Raw genomic sequence first — 21,416 nt, 5'->3', positions numbered from 1 at the left:
AGTTAACATCGTTGTGCATTTACATGTAGAAGATGTCTCCTACAATTATTGTGAGAAAAGTTTAGGGACCGCATAAGAATTCTGAGCACATATCAAGGTGCCTCTAATTCCCATAAATAGTTTAAATGTATGAACTCTGAATTATATATTCTGATATTCATAGTCTGTCTTCGTCTTTATGTGCAGGCCAAATCGCTCGGGGAGCATGAATGGCGATCACAGCAGCTGGGGGTTCTGGGAGGCCACCACTTTGAGAGCGATACAGAGATGTCGGACATCGATGACGATGATAGGGAAACGTTGTTCAGCTCCATGGACCTGCTCTCACCCAGCGGCCACTCTGATGCACAGACTCTGGCCATGATGCTGCAGGAGCAGCTGGACGCAATCAACAAGGAGATTCGGTACTCGACACACACTGCAGTATTAATTTAATATAAAAGGCCAGATTCCCAGACATATTGATTTGCCTCCTTTACTTATTGTGTTTCTAATCTATTTGACTGCAAATTAGGTTAGCACTTGATACGCTTTAAAAGATTATGTCCTGGAAAGCTGCACCTTTTAATTATGTTTTACAGATTACTTAAAATGTTTTTGACTTTGAGGTGATGTTTTGTTATCTGTCTCCATCACTTTTTAGGAATGTCTCTTAACTTTTGTACCTTTTCTACCCACACCCTGAGCTTATGATGTGATATTCCACCCAAAATCTGTATTTTTGTAGTATTGGATAACACACCCCATTAAGAACAATGGCTTTAGTCAGCCTGTATTCATGTCAGTAACTACAGAAGCAGAAAAAAGTGTCACAAAAAACTTTTCAAACTATATGTGCAACATAATCCACCTATCTACTGTCCACTTTCAGTATGTTCTTGACACTTGCATTTTCCCCAACTATATAGCTTAATTTCTGCTGTGGTTTACTGTGATATTGCTAATATTGGCCAACAAAATAACAATCTTAAAAGCACTACAACAAATGTACAAATCTGAAAACTGAATATCTGACTCCTTAAAAGGTCTTTAGTACAACCAAATGCTGAGCAAGACTTTTTTGGGCAACCAAATCACTACATATAGCTTTTGTTAACTGAGAATGCACTGAAATAATGCCAGCTAAGGCTTATCCTATACTCTGAATCCATGGTTATGCCATGGTAATGTAACTAACGCCACAAATGACACCTGCCTGTCACTCATAGCATCCATGCCTTTTAATTATACATACCTGTGAGCCTTAATGAAATGTAAATAGGTGAGATATGCAAAACAGGCTGTAAACATGTTTATTTCTGCTGTAAAATTGAACATTTTAACACAAGGGTCCATGGGGATTGACTGTTTTGAAATGAGTCTCAAGTGGCCGTTGGAGGAACTGCAGTTTGATGCTGGCTTAATTTTTCAGTTCCAGAGTTTGCCTTTTGCTTAATACATTGCCTGTAATTGAAATGTAATGCAAGAATCTGTGACGCTCATACTAAGGTATCGGTTGTCTTTCAGCGTGGCTGTAAATTGCTCTTCCTTCTTCTCTCGTATGCACTGAATGTTTAATGAAATGTGATCTGCCTATTGCTTGTTAATGCTGTAATTATCTTGTGCTGATAAGTATTCATAACCTCAGGCGCAACTTCACTTAGTTGTTAATTTCAAGGGTTCTTAATGTGGCTTTTGGTCTTCGCTAATTTACATCCCCGTCAATAGACACTGGGCTACATTTCTTACAGGAAGAGTTCATTCAAATCTCACGGCAGATAGTGATCATGAAGGCAAAGAGTCGAGCGCTCAGCTAATTACAGAGTTAGGATATGGGTAAAACTAATGATCTGACTTTTAGCCTTTTTATCTCCTCACTTTGGCCTTTAATTAGCTTGACTTATACTGTAGGTGATTAATGGAATTTGTTAGGAAAATCTCATGAAATCCCCCCGTAGAGATAAGACTAAAGTCTGTAGTAAGGATGCTGATATGCCTGGGAATATTAAAGGAGCATGAAGTTAATGCCATTGGATGTTACTGTTACTGTATATAAGCTCTATATTGCAACATCTTCATGAGCAAATGAGATAAGGACGCCTATTGCTGACTTTGTCCTCCTCTCTGCTCCTCCAAGGCTGATCCAGGAGGAGAAAGAGTCGACAGAGTTGCGGGCGGAGGAGATTGAAAACCGTGTGGCCAGCGTCAGCCTCGAGGGCCTCAACCTGGCACGAATGCACCACCACGGAGCCTCCATCACTGCCTCAGCCACCGCCTCCTCCTTGGCCTCCTCCTCCCCGCCCAGTGGACACTCCACCCCCAAACTTGACCCTCGAAGCCCCGCCCGCGACATGGAGCGTATGGGGGTCATGACACTGGTGAGTTGCTTTAGTACAGCTGGCTGGATCAACAGAATGACCATTTTTTAACTGTTAGAGGAGCAGCTAAACAATGCAAGCTCTCTGTTAGAACAAGTAGCGCGATCTAGTCGTGTTTTTCTTTAAGATAGTTTAGTGTAACATCTGTTTATGGAAAGATATCTGGGAATCAACAAGTTGAGCTCTGCAATCCTAGAATATTTCAACATTTTAAGACACAAAATATACTCAAAGGAATACTTCAATCCCCAAATGACCATTTCAATATTAATTACTCACCCTATGTTATGCTGAATTTGTCAAGAAATCATTGTTTTTTTGCCTTCACAGTGAATGAAGAATCCTAGAACTGTAAAAAACAACAAGAAAACTATATCATAACATTTGTTTGCAAGCTCTCATACAACTCACAGACAGACAGCCGTTTCAATGGAGAACTAAACCAAAAGTGAAACCTGTCTATTCTCCAGAGACTTGGATTAAACTGCATGTGTTGTGTAAGAGTTTGTAAACAGATGTTTTGATATAGTTTTGATGTAGTTAAACACGGAGCCATATGACTATAATTCATTAGGAATTTTCTATGTTTATGGATCCTTCATTCACCATTGAGGCATGTGAGAAAAATCATCTTTAACCTACAACAGAAAACATCCCCTGCAAGATAAAATTAGCCAACTATGTGACACCCTTTGTTTTTTATATATTGTGAACTTTACGATCATTTCCAGCAGTATGATTTGTCACGCTAGAACACGATATCATATCTGCGGGTTCAAACTCATACAGACAAGTGGCATCTGAGATATCACACTGACGAAAGGACTGATGACCATTACATTACAAGAGCAGCAGCTAGTGTGAAATATGACATGGTATTCTGAGGCGCCAAATTGCAAAAATGTCAGTCTGCCTCTGCTTTTAGTCTGCTGCGCTGTGATTGACGGGCAGAAATGTCTTTAAGGCCATGAGGGATTTGCTGTCCTCACATTACACAGCAGCATTCGATTAGAGTTTGAGTATATGCTAAATCTGAGTGTGTACTTGCAGGGATTTAAAATTTATTTTTGGAGATTGTACCACTTTTGTAAAGTACATAGGGATTCAGATAAGTAGAGGAATATATTGAATATATAAAATATATCCTTCCCTTGTGTAAAGGCTACCATATGTCTAAAACAGCTTATGCATCCAGTTAATACTTGATGGTTGTTTCAGTCAGCGGTAAACATAATTTTTGTATAAAGAAATAATAAAGCAAAGAAAATGAAAGGACAGGCAGCTAGAGTTATGTGCTTGTTAAAGTATGAGTTTAACCCAAAAAAGATCATGACTGACCACTATAACAATACAGTGGTCGGTCCTCTCTGCTCCTTCTAGTTCATTTTAAATTTCCAGGGGATGTTATTGCACAAAAATGCCTCTTGACGCAATTGTGTAGACTTACAAGGAAACATAGCAATAACATGTGACATAGCACTGAGCGACACATGCAATTTGGGGTGGTGCTTGGTCCATTTTCAAGTAGGAAAAAATGGCAGCCTGGTCACAAACTTTCTAAAATTACAGCTGAACAGTACGATAAAATGTGTTAACGCTTGTTTGCAGCAGGGAACGGGGAATTATGTATCAGAATCTTGAGTCATTTCATCAGCAATTTCGGGGTGAACTGTCCCTTTAAGCAATATAGCTAGAGAAGACATTAATTTTTGAAGGCTTGCTGCATTAAACTTACATGCAGAGAGAGTCGTGACAGAAGCAGTCTTGCTCTGTCAGCTGTCATCACGCAGGTGTCACAGGGATGGCTCGCAGTTTCTCCAAGAATAGACAATAATCTGTTTCACAGCTCAGCTCCTCTCCAACTCTCTCTGCGCTGACCTGAGGCTGAGACACTCCAGATGTGCCTGTCAAGAAGATTTTGATAGATAAAAAAAATATTCATACATGCCCTCATAATACACCAGAACAGGAGAAGTGTGTGATGTGTCCTTTACCCAGAGGCTTTTAACGGTTTTGATTTTATTGACTGGTCAAATGACTTGTTTACCAATCCTTCTGTGTTCCTCTGTATTGATCTGTGAATTGATGCTCTGGTATTTGGAAAAGGCTCATGAGCATCTAATGGTGTATGATATCGATATGAACAAGCTGTTAGTCTTTCATTACATGGAAATGTGTTCTGTCCATGCTATAACATGTGGATATTGATGATTGCTCTTTTTCTGCCCAACAGCCCAGTGATCTGAGGAAACACAGAAGAAAGGTACGCACAGTATCAGCACAGCATCAATAGACTGTTAATGTGATATTAATAAACTATAGGTTCCCCTGAATTCCCCTTTTAATAGGTAAACATTATGCTTTTCCATATTTTGAGACTTAAATATATATATATATATATATAAGACTATAAGTAAATAATAAAAGACTATAATAGGTCCTCTTTAATAATATATTTGCTAAAGTGACTTCCTGGTGGTGTAGGAGTATTCAAGGGTCACTCCTAATGTCCTTCGCCCTCGTTCCTCAGATAGCAGCAGTGGACGAGGATGGCCGTGAGGACAAGGCCACCATCAAGTGTGAGACGTCCCCGCCTCCGACGCCACGCACGGTCCGAATGACACATACACTGCCAGCCTCCTCGCACAATGACGCACGAGGGTAGGTGTTATCTGTGCAAACTTTTCTTAAAGACAGAAGTTATTTTGTTGGTAGAATCATCTTGGCGTTCATTTTGATTGTTTAGACTTCTGATTATACTACTTAGAATTTAACATTTACCAACTGCAGTAGGGGAGTTTTTGTGTTTAATTGCCTCTCTATCTCTGATGCGAATTATAGTCTTTCTTGTGAATTGTTAGTTTGATGCACTGGTTTTCAGATGGTGTAGTCATCCCAGCTCTGCTGGTTTTTGCTTTGGATGAAAATGAGACTGTTTATTTAGAAGCTTCCAATTTAGCTGCAATTTTGCCATGCATAATTTTAAGCACACTAGAGATAATCTGGATGCTTTTTCAAAACTTAAAGCAAAGGCAGGAGCAACAATATTAGATAAATCTTCAGTAATTGACAGGGATAAATGAGCTTAAGAAGCGAAGTCAGGGAAAGTAGCAAATACTGCACGGAATAAAAACACATTAACAGAGCAAAGGAAGGTATTAAATATGAAGTTAGTGAGATAACAATTTTGGGATGATTACACATTGAGTTATGTATCAACTGTGCCCACTACTAACAACTGTCTATTCTCATTTTTTTTCACAAAAAGCAAACTTTTTCACAAGAATAATGAATATTTCCGCCTTTGAGAAATGATCTCATGAAACTTAAGTCTTCCTATAAGTTTGAACTCATTTACTTGTGTTTTGTTTGTGTCCTCAGGATCGTGGCTTCTCTGGAGGCCGAGGCCAGTGCACTGAGTAGCGTAGCCAGCAGCCAAGACTCACTGCACAAGCAGCCGAAGAAGAAGGGCATCAAATCCTCCATCGGACGGCTGTTTGGCAAGAAGGAGAAAGGCAGACTGGCACATATGGCACACAGACATGTCATGGTAGATCCACAAGGTGGGCACTTCAGGCATTTTTCAACAATACTGATTGCAAAATGCTGATATTTTACCCAATTCCTAATTTTCATAGTTTAGATTCTGTTGTACCAACAATCCCAAATTTATTGAACAGTGTTTTTGAGTTCGTACAATGGGGCACTTAAACTTATATGAAACTAAGGGTGGTGTAACAGTTTCACCATCCCAAATAGCTGCACTGTAACTACTATTTATACTAGTAGTAACATCATTTATGTTTATGTATAGTGAGCTCCTACACTCAGCTGAAACAAAAAATCACATTCATCCAAAACAGAGAAACTCTATGCACCTTACCATCATTCAGTTATCAATGACATTGACTGAATAATATAAAAAACTTAAATTTAAAAAAGTATCATCATGGTCTGGTAACCAGCAATGCAGTACAGTAATATTATCATACAGCAAATTGTAATGTGTAAAGATTGAAATACTTTATTAAAATTATGGAATTATACCCCTCCACAATATTTTTTGTTCTGAATTTTGTTTTCCAGTAACAATAGGTTTAAAAATAAAAATAAAAATGATATAATCATCACCAATGTTAGCAAGTTGAACTCCCTCAGAACTGCCTAAATCCTAATAAAAAATAAGGGTGTGACTTAAAGGAGCCCATTATGCTTTTCCTTATTTTCTGTCATACATAATGTTAAAGTGTTGGATGTTGATGTTAAAATGTGGCCAAAACTTCAGATTTCAGACCACAGTGAATACTCTGTTTCTAACAGATTTTTTAAATTTATTTTTAGACGAGCTGCCATCAGCTTGTGATGGATATCTTTGTATGATCATTTGCTCCAGGCACGTTTACCTTACATATACTGTTACAAGATGCTACATGCTAACGTCAGGGAAACATGTAATCTTGGTTGCTGATGGTGTTAATTTCTCCCCAATTTTGGATCAAATTCCTGCAGAAACATACCCTGTTGGTTTAAAATCTTTTGATTTTTCACCATATATAGTGCTGCTATTCTCTGTTACAGTCATTCCTCCGACTGCAATGATGGTGCAGAGGTTGTGTTGGCAGACTGGGCTTTTTTTGGAGTGGGGTGTTAAGAGAAAGGCACAAAAATGAAGCACTTCACATAGAGGATGAATACAGATGTTTTAGCATAGACAGTGTGAGGAAAGTTAAGTGTTTTTTTTTACTGTTAAAGCATGTAAACATGTTGTAGTAGCAACGCAAAATACAAGAATGAACCTGACAAAGAGCTTAATATGTCCTCAATTCAACACCTGTGGAGTTTATTTTAGTTTATTTATGACACAATATAAATTTCAGATTGTATTCACTGATGTCCTGTGCTCTTCTTCTTCTCTCAGCAACCATGATGGATGCAGACATGGCGGGCCAGGATATGGGGGTGAGCAAGCTGGGAACTCAGGCCGAGAAGGACCGCAGGTTGAAAAAGAAGTAAGCTTTGTCCATACAGGCACATCACTAGCCCACAAAACACATATAAAAGTAGTCCTCTAGTAGAGTCTCCTCACACACAGACAATAGTGTCAATTCAGTATATCAGCAGGTGCAAATGACCACATTAAAGTTTATGGTCATTGTGTTTAGAAGTCAGTGTAGATGTGTGTCTTCACACCTTTGACACACGCACAGAGGCAATAACCTCCACCTTCTGTGCTGTACTGCACTGTGCGCAATACCATAACCCACACTGAGAGCAGGATCGATAGAAAGCAGAGGCTGGATCAGTATCCAGGAGCAGAGATCAGCCTCACTGTATTCAGACATACAGCCAAAGTCAGACTATTGATCCGGCCTGAAAACACAATTAATCTCACAAAGCTACTTTGTCAATTTGTAAGCTTTAGACGACTTTTCCCAACACACCACCCGTAGATTACACTCACATCAGGTCACATCATGTGGAAAAGGGGGATCCCTCTTTTTGCAAATCTTTCAGCAGAAGTGTTGCCATATGTGTGTGTGTGTGTGTGTGTGTGTGTGTGTGTGCATTTGCCATGCCCCAGTGCCAAATGATGAATGTCATTTGCTCGAAGTGCACATTGAGTTGTCATGACGAATAACTTTGCCTCCCATGTAGTCGATAGTAGCGAGTACCGTTTGTTGTATGTTGACAAATGTGTTGTTTTCTCTTCCACCGCACTGACTCTTTCATAGCAGTGTCCAGGATTAAGGCCACACCACCACCTTGCATCTTGGCGCCCCCTCCTCCTCCTCCTCCTCCTCCTCCACACTGCATGCCATCGAGCTGCCTGCACTATTTCCATTTCAGCATCTTGATCGATCAGTACCGCTGTGGTTTCTCATTGTTGGTGTGTTTTTTTATTTCCTTCAAGAGGACAAGTAATCTGAATGTAACTGAGCATCTGAATGTAAGGCCGTGGAGGGGGTCTTGCTGTGTTTCAGTGCATTTTCTCATTTCCTCTGCTGCACGAGATGTGGTCAGGACTGCATTGTAGAAGATGACATTTTCCGACCGGTCTACAGATGCTCCTGTAAACGAATGTCCTCCATTGTGAGATATATGTGTGTGGGTGTGAGCGCACGTGTGGTTTTTTTTGAGCGCAGTATTGTTTAAATGCCTATTGACTCATTAACATTTGTGTACTTTTGTCTCCCCGTGGCTCTCTCTCTCTCTTCTTTGATTCTCTCCTCTTCTTACCCTTCCTCTCCCTCTCATCATCCTCTGACTCTAACAAAGCGGGTAAGTTGTGAGGATGTGTAACTGACCTCCTGGATATGACCATTGTCTCACCTCATTTTGCCGTCTGTCATCTCTTCCTGTCTGTCTGCCATCTTCCCCCGCCACCCCCGAAAAAGACCAGTGCCAAAGCTGACATCTCTTATCTATATGTGTATCTCTCTATGGCTGTTAACGACGCCATCTTTCTTTTTTCATTTTTCTTCCCCCCTTTTTACAGTTCAATGGCAGCTGCATCCACGGCTGGACAGCGAATTTGCCGCCGCTAAAGCTGGCGCCCACTTTTTACACCCGGAATGTCTTCCTCTCCTTTTATATGTGTCTCTATCTCTTTGTGTGAAATAACCAGCTGTAATATCTGGTTATGGGAATGTCAGATTTTGTTTGTATGATTTGTCATAACTGTTTTTTCCTTACTTCCCTTTCCCCAGCTATGTTCAGTGGATGTATTTCTCCATGCTTTAGACCTGACCTGAACATAAGACCTGAGCTATCTCCCCATGTGCTGGATAGATAAGACAGTGAATGTACTAGGGATGCACGATATGGATCTTTTTCTGTCTATACCGATAACTGATAATTAACTGTATCTCATGGCAATACCGATATGATAACCAGTAACTTCCTGCCTCTCTTGGTCAATACTGATACCAGTAAGTGAAATGACCTGCCTCTTATGGTCAGTACCGATGTGATAACCGATACTCTCCTGCTTCTCATGGTTGATACCGATATGATAACTGATGATTATTCGCCTCCTTAATGGTTGATACTAATACAATAACCGATAATTACCTGCTTGTCATGGTCGAAACCGATGCAAGAATTTCCTACTTCTCTTGGCCGATACTGATTCGATAACATAATTACCTGCTTCTCATGGTCTATATCAATACGATAACTGATAATTACCTGCTTCTCAAAATTGATACCAATGCAATAACCGATAGTTTCCTGCTTCTTGTGGTTGATACCAATGTTATAACCGATAAGTACCTCCTTCTCATGGTCAATAACGATATGAAAAACAGTCATTACTTGCGTCTCATGGTCGATACCGATATGAAAACCTTTATGAAAATTACCTGTTTCTCTCAGCCAACATTGATATGATAACTGATAATTACCTGTCTCTCATGGTTGATACCGATGCAATAACCGATAACTACCTGCTTTCTGTGACGACGCGTTTTGCTCTCTAGTCATTGAACTGTTCTTCTCTGTGTTTATTGGCAGCTCACAAACCAACTTTAAAGGTGTACCATCACCTACTGTATCGGGGTGTGTAGATGCTGTCCTTGTTGAGTCAGCCGGCTTCTTACTATGATGTATGGTGCTATTTATCGTCTATGATTTCATTATCCAAATAATACGTAATAATATAAATGTCCCGTTATTGTCTGATAATTAATTGACCAGATATATATTGTGCATCCCTAGAATGTACCCTGGTTGTTTTCGGATGCACACATTTGTATGCCATGTATGTTTAAGTGCCCTTTCACTGTACTGAGGCCTTCAATGCTCAGAGTGCTACATGTATCATGTTTATAAAGCACCACTCTTTTACATTTGTCAATTCTTTGACAGCACACTCAGGGAATTCAGCTTTTGTTATGAAATGTAAATAGAATAAGTACTGTTTTGGTATGTGGGTGTGAGTGTGTTCCTCAGTCCCCCTGTTTGTCAGGCCTTTTTAGGCTGTTTATAAGGTCTCCGTTTCTGGCCCGAGAGTGGGAGGACTCAGCACAATACAAATAGCTCTGTGCACGACAGACCAAGAACATCTACTCGCTGCTCTTTGTCGATAAGATGCAATTTACAGTTCTCAAAGTGAGGCAAAACAAAGTACCACTCCGCCCTCTTAGGTTACACCTTAGCACCTGTGAAACAAAAAACATGGAGCGCAGCCCAGACTTTGGAGAAATGTTTCTTTTATAAACACCCTGCTGCATGATACAAAAACTGCATCAACAAAAGTATCAGTGTGAAAAAATAATCTCTCTCAGCAGAATAAATTCTGAGTAGCTGAACTGGGATGAGTTGGGCAATTGTGCTTAGATTAGCAGTCCAGGTTCACTGTAGCATAGTGCCTTCCAGGTGTGTGTGTGTGTGTGTGTGTGTGTGTGTACGTATATGTGTTGTGTTATTTGCACTCAGAGAGCACATACAGTAACTGCCAAGGATGTAGTATCTTATAAATGTGTTATTTTAATCATATATTTACACATTTTCAGTTTGGATCTAGATCTGCATTAAAATTCAAAGAGAAAGTCCATGGTCACCTATATACTTTTAACCAATATCACAACTCTGTGCAGGGACAAATTGTCCAAAATTTAGATATGGTAGTTTAGTTTAGGTTTCCGCAGAGGTGTTCTGGAGCTTTAGGCTGTATTTCATAGTCTTCATAAGCAGATTGAGTTCATCTGCTCCAGAAAAGCTACTGAATGTGAGATGTTTTTTTTTTTTTTTTTTATCAACTGCTGTTTCAAGGTCAGAAATTAACTTTGAGTCTCAATTTGCAAAAACTTAATGCAATTTGTAGCAGTGGTGGTAAAAAAAAAAGTATCAACTTCCACCAAATGGCATTAAAATCTGTTCAATAGTTGAGATATTCTCCTACAAACACCAACAACATACACGGCTGCTCCTTCTTTCTACCAGCAGTAAATGTAAGGTAAAAAATATCATAGGTGTATAACAGGGAAAATGATAATGTCAGGATGAGGAATTTTTGGAATACATGTAGTCAGTGAATGCCCTCGTAAGACCACTCACAAAGCTTGTGTGTGTGTGTGTGTGTGTGTGTGTGTGTGTGTGTGTGTGTGTGTGTGTGTGTGTGTGTGTGTGTGTGTGTGTGTGTGTGTGTGTGTGTGGCTACAGTTGTGCACTCGTCTCCGCCGCTCTCTGGCAGCACAGAGATGAATGATAAAACCGCTGCCCTTTTCAGCACTCTTAGTGTACAAGCTGGACTCGGAGATAAAGTGTGTTTGAGTACTCTCCTCTCATGTATTATACACACACACAGTTCTGTACACGCAGACACGACACAGTGACTGCAGGGATTTGTGAGGATGTGAGAGGATGTGGTGTTGTAACAGAGTGAGATAATGTGTGTTTATTATAATGTACCAGTGCACGCGTTCATACAAGGTCTCCTCTGTCCCCGCCCTCAGACACGAGCTATTGGAGGAGGCCAGGAGAAAGGGTTTACCTTTCGCCCAATGGGACGGTCCCACAGTTGTAGCCTGGCTGGAGGTAAGCAGTCACAAATTTTACATTAACACATTTTTAAAATCAATGGTTGCCAGTACTGTGTTGGCTGTTTCTGACCAATCACTATACACCTAAGTCACTCATGGTTCCTGCTGTGCTTGGACGGTACCTACTTTGAAATAGTGGCCACAGAAATCCCACAGTTTTAAGGACAACTATATTTCATACTTTTTGTTGTGCTAACACAAAAAGCAGGGTTTTTGAAGCTATAAAAAAGCTCCTCTGGGTTGAAGAGAGAAATTGCTGAAAGTTTTTCAAATGTTTTCTATTTTTTATTTTTATTAATTCACAAGGCTGAGTGCCATTTAGTTCCATAAAACTGAATGTAGACATCTCTATGGCCAATATCTTCAACACTGCATCTCACACCAAACAATCTAGATTGATAAATATCACTAAAGTTATGAGGAAAAAAATGTATTATTACATTTGGGGTTAACTGTACTTTGTTTGACATGCATGTCATCTCTCGGAGACATAATGGTGACATTTCATAAACAATATCTGTATTTCTTTTATATTGTTGCTTTGCTTAGAGCCTTCGTTAGTAATTGTATTAAGCTGTGACCCTAATAATTAAAATAATCATTTATATTTGGTATAAAAAGCTGATAAACCAGAATAATGTCTTTGCAATTTAGGATGAGTCATTGCAGAGAATCACACATTTTCTCTGATATTTTTGGACTAACTGAACACACTGGAGTAGAAAAAGCCAAACAGTAGAAACACTACTGCCCCCTGATGTTCAATGGATGACCAACAGCCAGTTCATGACTCAGTCAAACCCAGTCCACTTGTCCCAATATTGATGGAGTCAAATGGGATTATTTTGGCTGCTAAATATTGAGCTGCTGATAAGGCAGCATTTTGTGCTGAAGTTACACACTGTATTCTTGGTGAGATTTTCACTGTTAAGGGACAAAATTATCTACTGATTCTCAGGATGGCTGACAAAAATGCAATAACTACTGAGAGTAAAACCACTTATTTTGGCAGAATAACATTCAACTTTATCATGATACAGTAAATATAGAAACTTGAGCAAACTGGCTTTATTTTTTTCTAAACAACAAAAAAAAAAAACAGGTAAAGAGGGCAACAAGCAATGGAAAAAAAAGACCCCAAAATTAGAAAGCATTTAGTAAAAAGTACAAGAAAATGGCCTGAAATTATCTGAAAAATTAAAGTCATTTTGGAACATAATTAATATATTTTAAAAATAACTTTCTATATGTATTTATTTCTTGCAATGTGAGGAACATTTATTAGCAAGTTGCTCATTGCTGATTTTCCCGTTTTTGATAGAAATCACACCAACTTGCTCAGAGTTCAACTGTTTGCATACTTGTGAAAAGCAACTGAAAGCAGCAGAAGAAAAGTGATATTGTTCCATGTTTCAAAGGGTTAAAGGATAATTAAGACGTCCAGCCAGATCTTTAGCAAAAAGCACAATGTCTAAACTCAACATCCCACGCTCCTTTGTCTCCTCTCTGTGTGGTACAGCTGTGGTTGGGAATGCCGGCCTGGTACGTGGCGGCATGTCGCGCCAACGTGAAGAGTGGAGCCATCATGTCGGCGCTGTCTGACACTGAGATCCAGAGGGAGATCGGTATCAGTAACCCTCTGCACCGCCTCAAGCTTCGCCTGGCCATCCAGGAAATGGTCTCGCTTACCAGCCCCTCGGCCCCGCCCACCTCCAGAACCGTGAGTCATACAGAAAATTTGGGGACATGGACGCAGACTAGAAGTTTAACACAAGCATTTCAATTCAGTTTTATTTATAAAGCCCATTATCACAAAACACAGTTAGCCTCAGAGGGCGTTACAGCATACCACATCCCTCTGCCCTTAGACCCTGGAAAAAACTCCCCAAAAATACCTTTTAACAGGGAAAAAAATGGTAAAAACCTCAGGAAGAGTGACTGTGGAGGGATCCCTCTTCCAGGACACACAGATGTACAATAGATGTTGTAAATAACAATTAAATTACAGAGGAGCTGATCAGGAGGACAAAGTGATCTCAGGATTTTGGGGTGTAGAAATGGAAAAGAAGAAACATTTTTTTATTCCATATCTGTACACCGTAATATCTGACATCCCTAATTTGTAAAGAGGCAGATTAGCTGTTTTCTTCATTTTCAGTCTTTACGCTCAACTATGCAAACAAGTTCCAGCTTCATGTTAAAAAGTAACATCAATCAAAATTTCCAAAATGTAGAATTGTTTATGTGAACAAAGCTTAAAGTTTGACTAACATGCAAACGTAGCAGGTCAGTATGTCTGGATCTTTTTTCTTCCCCCTGATCTGTTTTACTTGACTTCATTCTGTTATTTAACCAGAATTACTTTGTTTGAAAATAAATGACACAATTTCTGCCTCCAGATCAGCTCTGACAAATGTTTGCATGGCTGCCTGTCCTCCGCTTACATGCACAAACGCCTCCAGACATGAGTGACACGTGTGTTGGCGGGTGACAACAGGCAAACAGAACCGTCACAGTCACGCCCTGCTCATTTTGAATCCTAAAGTCTTTGTGCTAAGTGGGTGAATATTAGTGAGAGTGGGTTTGTAGAACATCGCTCTAGTGTGTGTGTGTGTGTGTGTGTGTGTGTGCTGTAATTTAGCTCTCCAGTCGCTTTCATGGCTCCCCGTTGTCATGGTAATTGCATACGGTCCTGAAGGACTCTGCTGCTCCTTAATGATAGCGACTACACACGCTGCAAAGCAATATGCTTCATACTGAAGGTACACATGCACCAACAATGCAGACCATAAATCATGCAGACATGAAACGTTTTGCACTGTTACATAAACCCAGCGGAAAATATTCATTAAAGTTTCCACATAAAACTATATGTGCATGTTGTGGTCCTAGAGCTGCACTTTGTCTGCCTCCTCTTGTTGTAAAATAACACTCACAGTACTTTTTATGCCCCCTCTTTCCTCTCATCTACCACTTAGCTCCACTTCCACACTTCATGAAACTTTCATTACAGCAACTCCACACGTCCGATCACAAACTCCCCCGACCGTGACGGGGCCGGCCACCCGTTGTCACACTTCCCAAACTTACAAGAGGGGGTTAATTGACCTTGTAAATACGGGTTGACGTGTATGCCGAGCAGAAAATTGAGGGACGGCAAAGACCTGGTTGCAGAGCCTCTTCTGTGCCTGTAGCTCACGCGTTGGGCGTGTAGGGTCGATGCCAGAATAGACTTTATTATAATACATCCATCAAACAGAGTTGTGAAGTAATTAGTCCTAAATTGCGGAAGTTCGTTCGCCTTTCGTCTTAAAGTCAATGGGTTTTTTTGTCAGATAAACTAAAGTTAACCAATAACACTATAGCTAACGTGACGTTTCCTGGCTAATATCTGACATTAGTTAGTGTGACCAGACCACAAAGTCTACCTGGATTACCCGACAATTTTATAAAATACAGATTTGTTTGTAAACATGACAGAGACTTCCAGTGCAAATAGTTGAATGATTTATTTGACGTTTTTGGTTGTAAATAACTGCTAAAAATGGTAATAAAAAAAGGTAAATAACAAACACTCAAGGTTATAACATGAATTAAAAGGTTAAAATAGTGGATAAAAAGGGCTAAAACAAATATTGCAAGGACTTAAAAACTATGCTGGTTCTGGGTATTAATACACATTATAAAATGTAAAAATAGGCGCGTGCACGCAGGCAGACAATGAGGAGCTGGATCCCAAAAAAGAGAAAAGACATAGAAAGCTTAAAACTAATATCGCCACGTGTGCTAACCCTCAAATACAACACAAAACACCCTTACCCCAAAGTAAAACATAAAGCACCACACCAGAGAATATATAAACATATTTTTAAAAAACTACTTAAACAGTAGCAGGCCGCCATCTAATCATCAGGCATCAGCCCGCTGTCCTCATTACCTTTGCCACAAACAATGGTATTAAAATACGCACACGTTATTTAATTTAAAGTTTAGAGAAAATATAGTTAAAGTCTACCTGTACAGGGGAAATACCAATCTCGTCACAGCACACGCGGACGCCCAGTTAGTTCCGATCTAGTGTTTTAAAAACAACAGATTAAGTTTAAAAGAACAATTAAACAGGAGAGGGGGAAACCCACACACACATACCTTAAAATCAGCAAGATAAAAGCCGCTGATCGTGTTGAATGCGAACATTTTGACGCTCCGCAGAGGAAGTTTTTTTCCTACACTTCATCCGCGGTGCGTTCAAGTGTACTCTTCCGGCAATTGGCAAGCAACATTGACGATGCCCTTATTATGTAAAAACAGAGCAGCGTGGCTGCAGGTGACCCGGGAAGTAAAAGTAATAAGGTTGCCCTACATAGATAAAATAATAACTAAAAAAAAAGATTGCCGATGCACTAGGAAGAAATCATTTGTTCACTGTTCATTTCTCCACCTTTGTCATTGTAATGCCGCTCCACACTGAGTGATAAACTTTCTCCACTTCTTTAAGAAAACTAACAAACTACCTTTGCAGTCACACTTATGAATGGGAATGATGCAGACAGATCATAAGTTTTACATGAAGACACAGATGTTATATACAGTCCATGAGATGGATAAACTAAAAAAAAAAAGATACAGATGATATAAGTGATATAGATGGTCTCAGCAAAATGAAGCTATGTCTTCATCGAATTACTTTAAACTATGGCCCCCAATTTTTGTGTCCCTTTTTAACAAATTTAACTTAATTTATATTCAGTACTTACGGTCTGTTCACAGTTCAACTTCAACATGTGTTGAGTGATTAAAAGTCCACATCCTACAGCCAAGCAGTGCGCATGTATGGAAAAACGAGGTCCTGAACCTGCTGTCTGCAAGCCTGTAGATACACGCTTCTGACCCACTCTAGTATTAACCCTTCTGCAGCAGCTCAGGTTCAAATCCGTCTTATGGCACTTTTCTGCCCGTCTCTCTCCCGCATTTCCTTTCTCTCTTAAACTTTCCCATGAATTAAGGTTAAAATGCCCCGAAAAATAATCTAAAAAAAAAAAAAAAAATTAATTTGCAGGACAATCACTGCTGCTATGACGACACAGCTATGCATCAAAATGAAAAGTAGTTATGATGGAATTAACTCAATTAGAAAATATAATATCATAGTATAATATCTTTTGAAGCTTGATTCTGAAAAGAGCATTTTGTGCACAGAGCGACACGAGTGAGTGTAATATTAAAGCGGGCACTAAGGGTTAAATAACTGACTGCATGAGGATTAGATAATGCTTTAGTGAAGTGTCTTTGCTGTAATGTTACCAGTGGAGTCCAGACTGAGAGGATGGAGGAACGTGGGGTTTATGTGTGTGTTGGTGTTAATGTTACTAATGTATTTGGTCCTCCTCGTTGTGCATGGCAGCTGTGTGTTATTTATGTACCACGTGCCGACCGTGGGATGTTCTGTGCTGTACTGCGTTGTGTTTTTGTCCTCTTCATACGCCCTTTGACCCGTGACGGGTTTGGGCCCAGTTCATGGTCTGACTGTGATGCTATAACACTATTGGCTTACAGTGGTGCTGCTCTTCTTCTTTAACACTGCTTGCCCCTCCTGCCGGACCTCTACTTCCTGCCCTGCTGCTCCTGCTGCTCTGTCTCTGGGCTCGGCCCCCTGTAGCCGTCAGGCAATGTGTGGGTGACCCATGAGGAGATGGAGACCATGGCAGCCCCTTCCAAAACGGTCAGTCCCCCTTGTGTCCTTTACCGTCACCCTTTTCTCTCTCTGTCAGTCATGTATGTCTGCGTGTGAGAGTGGGAATTGACTGAGTGGGTGGTGACTGATAGAGAAGGCATGCCTCATTCATCCCCTCTCCTGATCTGTTAACCTCTTTATCAAAACTCATTTAAAGTGATATTAAGTTGGAGAAGCCTCAGCTGGTAATATACAAAGCTCTGTGTGCCTGAAGCCTTCAGTTGCTGATGATGTCTCAGTGAAGGTGCGAGTCAATTTTTGCTGCGGTTTGACGCAGTTCATCTCTGTTATGAAAGGTCACGAATCTTTGGGGAAATGCTGTCTATTAATTTGATGCTGTTACATAAAAAATAGCAGTGTACACAACTCCAAAATCTTAAACAATATATACAATATACAATATGTACATGGTTGTGGTGAGGGTCCAAAAACAAACAAAACATCGAGACCCGCAGAAAAATATTAATGTTCAAACATCAATAATTCTCTTCTCTGATTGTTTTATTTTATTGATGATGCAAATTTTATCGTCCAATATTGGTACAAACAGATTGTCTCAGTGTTTTCATCATCCAATCAGAGGACATATTTGGGTTGGGCTTGGACAGAAACTGGTTCATGAAGGATCGGGCCATTTTTTTTTTTTTGGCAAAGCTCTAGTATCTGCTAGAGAAAGTAAAACATGAATTTGCAGATTCATCTGGTTCCCAGGCTACAATTTTTACAGGACTCATTACAGAAAAAAATACAGGTCTTATTAACATATAAGGACTATAATCACATTTTAAGGCTTTTATTGTGAAGATGCTACTCTTATCCTCGTCCAGAAGAAAACAAACATTCATCACAGCTGACGTACTTCATCTCCTCTCTGGCTTCAGGACCTTCAAAGCTAAAAGCCAATCTTATCCCATTTTTCGGGACAGCATTTTAGCCCATTAGAAACCTATTTCCAAACTAAATGCATACCGTCAGGCCTGGTCACATCTGAGGGTAAAAAGAGTCTCCCTGGAGACCAATTCCACATGCCGTTTAGATTTGAGCTTTCTTCCCTTTTAACTTTCTCAGCAGTAACTTCCACAAGCTTTTCAGCGCGTCCTGAAAGCACCTTTTCGTTAGTCAAGGTTTGTGAAAATGTAGCAGAGGTTGGTAAGAAGAAACTTTCTTCTTTCACCTGGAGTTTTTTAAAACGTAGGCATTCAATGGTTTTGAACCTTGGGTAACTAAAAATATATTAATATTTCATTTTAATAGGAAGAGTAGCAATTAAAACAGCCAAATCATGTAAAACAGGCAATGCTTTCTGTCGTCTGGCATTTCACTTACTCATTCAGCATGCAATTAGCATTTTAAGCGACATATGGGTGCAGCTGCAGCATTTCTTTTAGCACACTTTGCTGTCATAACTCGATTTGTTTTTCATTTTTTTAATCAGAAGTCAGACTCTGAAGAGGGGAGCTGGGCACAGGTAAGACCGGGGAAACTGCTGTTGTTATTTTGGTAACATTTGTCCATTCAGTGTTGTTTTTTTAAAGATTAAATCTTACAGCTGCTTTGAACATATATCAGTTAAAACTTGTTCTTTTGCGTCTTTTTTTTCTCAGACTCTAGCTTATGGTGACATGAACCACGAGTGGATAGGCAACGAGTGGCTGCCCAGTCTCGGACTACCTCAGTACCGCAGCTACTTCATGGAGTGCCTGGTGGACGCACGCATGCTGGACCACCTCACCAAGAAGGACCTTAGGGTGCACCTCAAAATGGTGGACAGCTTCCACAGGTACTGGACTCACCTCACCTGCCTCGTGGTGACAGCAGAGAGAATGTGTGTATCTGTCTGTCAGCAGCTCATCTCACAAACTACTGGACCAGTCAGCCTCATATTTTGTGTGCCCATTCATGACTGTAAGCTAAAAGACCTCTTGTGGTTGTGGTGATAACTGTTGAAAAACCTGTTTTATTGACTGCTGACTCCTCTTATTAAGCCGGTGAGGGCGTTAAGTCATCAAAAAAGTAAAAGAGAAAAAACATAAAGCAAAAAACATATTTTCAGAAATTGTCTCAACCTTACAGTCTGTTGCAGACCAAAATTTGGCCTTCTCAAAAACTGACATCCATAGAAAAGTTTGGTCTTTTTTTTCAAGTGGAGCAACTATAGATTAATTCCATACCTGCTATGTTAGGATCCACTGAAGTTGGGAATGATACAAGCTGAAAAAATGTGCCCGTTTTTGTCTTTGCCAACATTCTCCGCCGTCATCTTGACTTTCAGGGAGCCAGGAGGCATAATTCCACCGGGCGCAGCTCTCTGTGTGCATTGTCCTGATCATCTCTGGTGGTCTCGTTGCAGCAGGAATGCGACCACCTGGAGGAGATCTGCACTCCACTGAGTGCACTTTTTTTAGTTCATAGATTTAATAAATATTATTAAATTGCTGTAATTGCTTTAATTTCAATTTTCACACGTGAAAGTTTTGATTATAGACCCTTAAGATGAAGTATTTCAATATTTTATTAAAAGTATTAAGTATCTTTGTATCTGATAACAGTATCTGCATCTGCCCCAAAAATCCAGGATTGGTCGGACTTTTCAAAAAGAGTTTTTCTGATGACATGACTGTGTATTTGTGTAATTTTCTAAAACCAGAACAAGTTTACAGTATGGCATCATGGGTCTGAAGAAGCTCAACTATGACAGGAAGGAACTGGAGAGACGCAGAGAGCACAGCCAGCACGAAATGAGAGGCAAGTGCTCCCAAAATAAATAAAAAATAATCATAACAAACTAAAACAAGATGCTACAGATGATTAAAAAGACATTAGGCTTTAACATGAGATCTCTGTGCTCGTGTGTCTGCAGACGTGCTGGTGTGGAGTAATGAGCGGGTCATCCGCTGGGTCCAGAGCATAGGCCTGAGGGACTACGCCAACATCCTGCTAGAGAGCGGCGTGCATGGAGCTCTGGTCGCTTTGGATGACAACTTTGACTACAGCAGTCTGGCGCTGCTCCTCCAGATCCCCAACCAAAACACTCAGGTGCTGCAGCTACACCAAAACTAACCTTCATCCAACCATTAAAACAATGACAGTTAAATTCACTTTGCAACACAGACATGCAAAACTGATTTGAATTCAATCTAATGCTACAAACAGCTGCCAGATTTGCATGCTGTGAACACGAGTGATCACATACAGCATATTTAAGTTTCGACTGCCTTTTGACATAGATTTGTTTTTTTTCTTTTTCAATGGGGCCATCAGGGTTAACACGTTCATCATGATGCAGTTAAGGTCCATAAATAACATGCAATTTTTTATAATCCTGATAATTGCCGGCCGACATTCCTGTCTTTGAGAGGCTGTACCGTGATGACAGTAATGATATTGGGATCATACCAATTTCATATGGTGAAAGTTTGGATGAAAATGTCTATGAACCATGAGATTAACCTTGTTTTGTCAGAAAAGTCTGACTTGCACAGCTCAGACTGAGTTTTGTGCATGTATTTCACAATTCAGTCCAAATGAAATTGCTTGAAACATCGTTTGGTGTAAGTGGTGTTGGAACAGAGTAAGGTTATACACATCCTTTGCCAAAAATCAGGTATCCATCATCAAGGTCTGGTCTAAATTGCACTTTACAGGCTTTCCACACTGGAAATGGGAACACCTGATCATGAGGGGAACATTTGTAATTTAACTTTTTTTATGGCACTGTCAAGCCAATTTTAAAGGTGCTGAGTATGGGCAAAAATATTATCTGTCACCAGCTTCGGTCCAAAA

At 40.0% G+C, this 21,416-nt stretch overlaps 1 protein-coding gene across 1 annotated transcript in view; it reads left to right on the top strand.

Annotated features, from left to right (window-relative positions):
- The window catches only part of ppfia2 (PTPRF interacting protein alpha 2), a 69,911-nt gene that overhangs the window by 36,360 nt on the left and 12,135 nt on the right, over positions 1 to 21,416 (top strand). The window contains exons 13-25 of the mRNA XM_042511096.1: positions 187 to 404; positions 2,117 to 2,357; positions 4,591 to 4,620; positions 4,888 to 5,018; positions 5,739 to 5,920; positions 7,294 to 7,366; positions 11,813 to 11,894; positions 13,419 to 13,619; positions 17,559 to 17,621; positions 19,069 to 19,101; positions 19,238 to 19,413; positions 20,281 to 20,378; positions 20,494 to 20,669. Of these exons, the coding sequence (XP_042367030.1) occupies positions 187 to 404; positions 2,117 to 2,357; positions 4,591 to 4,620; positions 4,888 to 5,018; positions 5,739 to 5,920; positions 7,294 to 7,366; positions 11,813 to 11,894; positions 13,419 to 13,619; positions 17,559 to 17,621; positions 19,069 to 19,101; positions 19,238 to 19,413; positions 20,281 to 20,378; positions 20,494 to 20,669 (1,704 nt within the window). The remainder of the gene's footprint in view (positions 1 to 186; positions 405 to 2,116; positions 2,358 to 4,590; positions 4,621 to 4,887; positions 5,019 to 5,738; positions 5,921 to 7,293; positions 7,367 to 11,812; positions 11,895 to 13,418; positions 13,620 to 17,558; positions 17,622 to 19,068; positions 19,102 to 19,237; positions 19,414 to 20,280; positions 20,379 to 20,493; positions 20,670 to 21,416) is intronic.

This window comes from Plectropomus leopardus, chromosome 22 (assembly GCF_008729295.1).
Source record: "Plectropomus leopardus isolate mb chromosome 22, YSFRI_Pleo_2.0, whole genome shotgun sequence".
In the NCBI taxonomy this organism is placed as follows: domain Eukaryota; kingdom Metazoa; phylum Chordata; class Actinopteri; order Perciformes; family Serranidae; genus Plectropomus; species Plectropomus leopardus.
Note: the sequence above shows the minus strand (reverse complement) of the source record. Positions and strands in the feature narration are given on the sequence as shown.